This window comes from Sesamum indicum, linkage group LG8 (assembly GCF_000512975.1).
Source record: "Sesamum indicum cultivar Zhongzhi No. 13 linkage group LG8, S_indicum_v1.0, whole genome shotgun sequence".
Classification (NCBI taxonomy): Eukaryota; Viridiplantae; Streptophyta; class Magnoliopsida; order Lamiales; family Pedaliaceae; genus Sesamum; species Sesamum indicum.
Window position 1 is genome coordinate 1,875,184 of NC_026152.1, and position 5,935 is coordinate 1,881,118.

General features: G+C 34.2%; 2 protein-coding genes across 3 annotated transcripts in view; both read right to left on the reverse strand.

Annotated features, from left to right (window-relative positions):
* Window positions 1-2,199, reverse strand: part of LOC105167418 — a 12,052-nt gene extending 9,853 nt beyond the window's left edge. The window contains exons 1-4 of one of the 2 annotated variants that reach the window (XM_020695589.1): window positions 2,095-2,199; window positions 1,864-1,917; window positions 838-886; window positions 696-744 (exon numbers count right to left, since the gene is read on the reverse strand). In XM_020695589.1, the coding sequence (XP_020551248.1) occupies window positions 696-744; window positions 838-886; window positions 1,864-1,902 (137 nt within the window). In that variant the 5' untranslated portion in view covers window positions 1,903-1,917; window positions 2,095-2,199. Of the gene's footprint in view, window positions 1-695; window positions 745-837; window positions 887-1,845; window positions 1,918-2,094 lie in introns of both variants that reach the window. The other variant, XM_011087124.2, reaches the window with a different exon arrangement.
* The window catches only part of LOC105167573 (protein JASON), a gene marked incomplete at its 5' end in the record, with an annotated part of 4,050 nt that continues 2,167 nt past the window's right edge, over window positions 4,053-5,935 (reverse strand). The window contains 3 exon segments of the mRNA XM_020695743.1: window positions 4,053-4,619; window positions 5,359-5,441; window positions 5,552-5,935. Coding sequence (XP_020551402.1) covers window positions 4,508-4,619; window positions 5,359-5,441; window positions 5,552-5,935 — 579 coding nt within the window.

Sequence of the window (5,935 nt, forward strand, 5' to 3'; positions counted from 1 at the left end):
AAAATAAAAAAAAAAAAAAAAAAAAAAAAAAAGGATCTAAATTGTTCAGTTAAAGATGTAATTCAAGAAGTCACCATGTTTAGTACATAATATATAAAAGTATCCCACACATACACCAGGCAGACATATCACACAACCTATCTCAGACCCTTAAGTGGATGGGGTTTGCAGCCCAACACAACAGAGTATAAATTAATACTGAGAAATGAAATGAGAATAGAAGCACAGTAGCAGGCACAGTTAGTCACCCATGCAAAACTCTTATCATACCAAAAGATCTCCTCAAAGTTAAATTCAAACTCAATAACTTCCCCCTTAATCAGCAGTACATATTGAAGCACGTTATTTACATTTTCAGCAGACCAATTCATTGCTGAATCAAAATCTTGACACACTAATTACATTAGTCCCACAATCCAACCCACAAAGCTACACATCGTGAACTTATATATCATTTTAAAGGGCTAGATAACAACACCGAGAAATTAAATAATGTTGTATCTATGACTCTAAGAGCACGTAATGTCACAAAGAATCTCTCAAATGCTGTCATCACCAATTCAACCTCAGAACAAATTTGGATAACCACCACTAATATATGTAGTCAATACTCAAATCATTCTTTAGGAAAAACTCCATCCGATCAGCTATAAACCATTCCAGCATGGAATCAAGAGAAATTAGAGGATCTATACCTTGAAAGTCGCTCTGTTAGTTCTCCGTGTCTTTTAAGGATACTTGAAACTGTCAAGGAGGAAAGAAAGGGTTTCATCAATGAGATATCCCAAGGGTACTAGCTTAATTTTGAGATATAAGACAAAATGTCAGAGCAAATACATCTTGCACGGGTAGTCTCCAACCGTACGTCCTCAGCATGGGAAAAATTCTGAAACAGAGGAAAAACTAAGTAGATTCACCAGCAAGTAAATGGAAAAATGAAAGGATATCATCAAAGATCCTCTTACCCATCTCCAAATTTTCACTCACCTGGCTCCATGCCACCGATAAATATGAAAAGCAAAACATAAAAAAGGAAAGAAAGAAAGAGACATATATAACCAATATAACGATTACAAAAGTTGTGTAGCAACTTTAAAATTTTGAAGTTATTATCACAAGCTTTCATCACTATACTAAAGAAGCAGCTATGCATGTAGAACTACATATTTGGCCATCATATATCAAGAAATGCATGGTCAGGAACTGCAGAAACTAAATCTGGCATGAGAACTGCTTATAATCCTGATCTAAATCCTTTTGTTTCCAAAAAGTGAAATTTATACTAATGGATTTGTTCCCTAAGATGCCTACCATCCAACAAAATCCTGATTCAAATCCAAATCCATCCACCCAAGCAACCATAAGGATTAAAATCCAGGCAAAATAACGAAATTACAAATTGACTTTATTTTTCTCATAGATGAAACTACATTGAATACAAAAGAGACAGGCTACTGGAACAGAGACATAGATTGAAGAGAACTCAATAAGTCATAGGTGGAATAAGTATTCCCTTCCGGTACAATGTAAAACAAGACCAGGTGGATTTTCAACAATCAATCAAATTCAATCATGGGGCGGACGTGTCTCTTAAACACATATGAAGCTAAGCATTTCCACCCACTATGAAAAATAGAATGAGATACTTTGAGTGAATACTGCAAACACCAAACAAGCAATTTTTTGGGGAAAAAGAAAAAGGGAAGAATGTCCCTCTTCACATATCCACATAAACATAGCAAGACCAGACTGAAGCGAATCAAAATGATATCTGTTTAAATCATCAAATAATTTAAAAAAATATGATCAGCAAAAAGGAAATTCTCCGAGTTCGGGAAAAGTTACCACTTCTCCGGCACTCACAGAGAAAGGCCTCTCCTTAGCTTGACCAACTTGCTGCATCTTCTTCGGAATCACCTACTCATCAATGCAGCAAATTCAAAAAATTAAGTGAAGCCCAAAACAATACTCTAGGAAAGAATTGAAATTCATTTAAAAAATTGAGACAAATTTCAAGTAGAAACAGCTCTTGCCAACAGCCTCCAATGCCAACTTCGAACGGAATACAAAGAAAATGCTCATCAAAACAGTTACCTCAAGTCTCCGATGCCGGAAACCCTAATTTACTAGAATTGGGGTTTTTGCCCCCGGGACTGGTTTGATTTTATACCTAGTCCGCCTAAAACAAAATAAATTGCGGGGCCCCACAATGGGCTGGTCCAAATTTTACTATGCAAAAACTATAAGGGAAATTATGTAACCCCCAAAATTAATTTTAATTACACAAATATTTTTTATTTTTTAAAAAATAAAAATATATCTCTTGACATTATAGTCGTAATTACATATACATCCCTTACTGAATACAAAAATTTTTCACAAATACTCCTGAAATACACTGCACCGATGTGCCTTAAGGGGTTGCATCCATAATTTTACAAAGATTATGGGGTGTTTGTGTAATTAGGCAAACTATATTGTTGAAAGGAGGTTTCACGTTATATTCATAAGTTCTTTCATCTCATATTTTAGTTTCTCGAGTTGTTTTTGAAAGGAAGATTCTAGAACTGCTATTCGGTAAGCCTCGGTTGGTTTTGTCGTATCCTAAAAGTGAGTTTGCTTAATCTGACAGCAAACATATAATGGGTGCAAAATTCATTTTAAGGATAGTGAAATCACGCTTCAAAAATTCTCCAATATTGATCATATATTCTCAACAAACTGTTATGGTGTGTCGATGTAATTTATCCCAAATAAAAAGGATGTTTGTAAGAAGTTAATTTAAGTGTTTTATCAACTTTTTATGAAAATAAGTTAAAAATATCAGTTTTGATTTACGGCTTATGGTCTTCAATTGCTTAAATTGAAGTCGTGTAAATCAAAAGTTATAAATTTCTCACTATCAATTATATTGGCGCTTTTTAAAGTTGCGTACAATCACACAAATGTTTCATGCCATTTGCATATTACAAGTACGCTTCTTGCAGTTATAGTAGTAATTATAAATATATTTTTATTGGCAGATGAAGTTTATACAAAATATATCTTAAAATACATTACAGTAACACCCGTCGTAGGGATGGAGTATTTATATAATTAAACTTAATTTTTTAAAAAGTATCGATGTAATTAATCCAAAAATAAATTACCATTTTTGAATTTATCATCCTTATCCTTGTTGAAGTGAGCAAAGATTAAAAATTTCAATATTTAGACCTTTTGAGCTATATATCAATTCAATTAATATATCAATGTAATTAAGATCAGTGATGCAACAAATAAATAATTATAACACACATAATATGAGACGAACATTTATATAAAATGAGACAAATACCCATAAATCCAATGAGACTCGAAACTCATGACTTAAAACTTGTTCATGGGACCTCAACCTTGATTTTATGCACTAGACTAAGGCAACATTGATTTGATGTAAAAAATATATTTTAAGAAAAAGACTAAAGAAAGGAAGAAAGACTCAGTTGGTCAGCTGCAATCAAGAGTTATAGTTATCTACAGCTCTTTAAATACTATGAGAGTTGAAGGCTTGTATTCACATACTGTATGTGAAATTCCTTCCAAGAAATACAAACCAAAATCATGGTTGCCATCCTCTTTCAATATTTCCACACTTCTTATTACAAAATAACATAAGAGGGTCAATCCAATCTTTTTTTTTTTAATATTCGATCAATCAACCTTCATATTTTATAGCTATTGACCCTAATATAAATTACAATTGTCATATATTCAATGTATAATCCTAAAAAAATATTCAGTTATAATATAAATATTATTGTACTTATCATCTAATTAATTGAAAGCAACAAACTAAATTATTGAATTGATGGATTCAAAAATAGAGATTCAACTCTTACTTTGAATTATGTTTTGTAAAGATTTGATGGATAAAATGAATTTCAAATTCTTTTAGTATAAAATCATTTTCTTAAATTCTTTAAATTCAAACACAATCCTTTGAGAATTTAATCAAAGTAGCACTTTTCGAATCTATACAATTATATTCGCTTTATTGTCGCAATATTATTAAAACTCAGATTGAGAACTATGAAACCCCTCTTGCGCCAACAACATGCCCTCATAGAAATCATTTCAGCAGCATTTCTTTCCCTCTAACCCCAACCAATTCCAGTTCAGGCCAACTTTCAGTACACATTTAAGATTGCAGAAAGCGAAGCTGTCCTGGGAAACAGCTTAGTTTTCTCAATTACTGTAGATCAAGGTTAGGATGTGATCTTATGTATCTGACTGATAGAATATGACTGAAAAGCTAAGCTAGACAGACACAGATAAACGACCAAGAATTTCAAACAAGTGTCACTTTGTTTTTATAGTCATTGCGAATATTGACCTTGAAGGGTATTGGCAGGGTGAGTTCTGCTCAATACCAACTTAGAATGGCTCACGAATAATGATGGAAGAAATATGTTGGCGGTGCACAGTAGTGAACTCGCAAAAACTGGGATACGGTTTTAAGCCTTCATCAGAATGAAACAACTGAATTGGGATGAGCTGAAGATTGCAGTCCTGACGAAGCTGTATCAGATTCATCAGCTTCATTCAAATGAAGTGGCGGTGTCCCTGCAATGGGCTTCCTGCGAAATGAGACTCTTGAAATTAGTATTTTGCAGATCAAATTACAGTTTTTTAGCCTTCTGAAGGTAAAATCATAGGCATAAAACTGTAAAAACTAGTCACTCGGTCCTCGTGTATGTGAGATATGTAACTTTCACATAATCATGCAAGGAATGAGGCCAATCAAGATCCAGTCAAGAAGTGCCATGAGCTTAGGACCAATCATAAACAGGAAACTAATTTGCATCAGTTAGAACATCCATGAATGATAGACTTGAGGAAGATTCTAGCTCTTTCAGCTGAACTTGTTCACTATCACACTTCACTCAGTTAAGTTCCTGAAGGTTCTAGGGAAGCCCTCTTCCTCTGTGTAAACAGAATGTAATTTATCCTTAAGTATGCAATATGTGATGCATATTGCATACTTAATTTATCCTTAAGCATGCAGTTAATCTTGTCTGCATGCTTTGCATGTAGTAACATGAAAAAAGTTGGGTAAATATTCATATGCTTGAATCAAATAAACTGGTGTGAACCTTATTAAGCACTAAAATAAAGGGAAGATCTTAAAGTAAACTGAAGCATAAGGAACCTCAACTCGTCATTGAACAAGCTACTATGTCATAAACTGCAAGTAATAGGAACAATCAGAACTGCACCCATTGGTTAAACTAAAAATCTCTACCTACACAGTTAATGGCAGCTTCGAACCAAATAGATAGGATATTCTATAAACAATTTTTTAGCAACTTAAGCTACCTCCGGGGTATAAAGGTTTCTTCAGATAATGCCTTTTCCAGTCTCACCTCAAATGGTGTTGCATGCCAACTGACTTTCTGATCCTGTTAAAAGAAACATTCATGAGTTCAACTTGGATAATTAAGCAAGGTCAAGAAAACAAAGAGGATCATGACTAGAAAACCTAAAGCTGAAAAAGTTGAAGCAAACGTGCCTCTTTGTACTTGTTAGTTGAATTAGGAATGCCATTCCCATCCCACCATTTAGGAGAAATACAAGAGGTTTCATCATCATTCCAGTGGGCTGCGACCAGTCCCAAAATAGGCCTATCTCCTGGAGTTGGACAACTATGGACATTTTTACTAGAAGTGGGACCAAATTGCTCATTATTAGAGTCATGATTCGGTAAATATGGCTTCAACCAAGAGGAAGAGCTCACTTCATCTTTCGTGTCTTTGACAACTGAAAGATCTTCCATTAACATGCTAAGTACTGGGGTTGATTTCAAGGCTGCTTCATCATTTGGCTCAAAAGGTCCTCTCAGGTGGTTGGGATCAGAATTTTCATCCTTCGCTTCATTCCACTGGGAGGGATACTC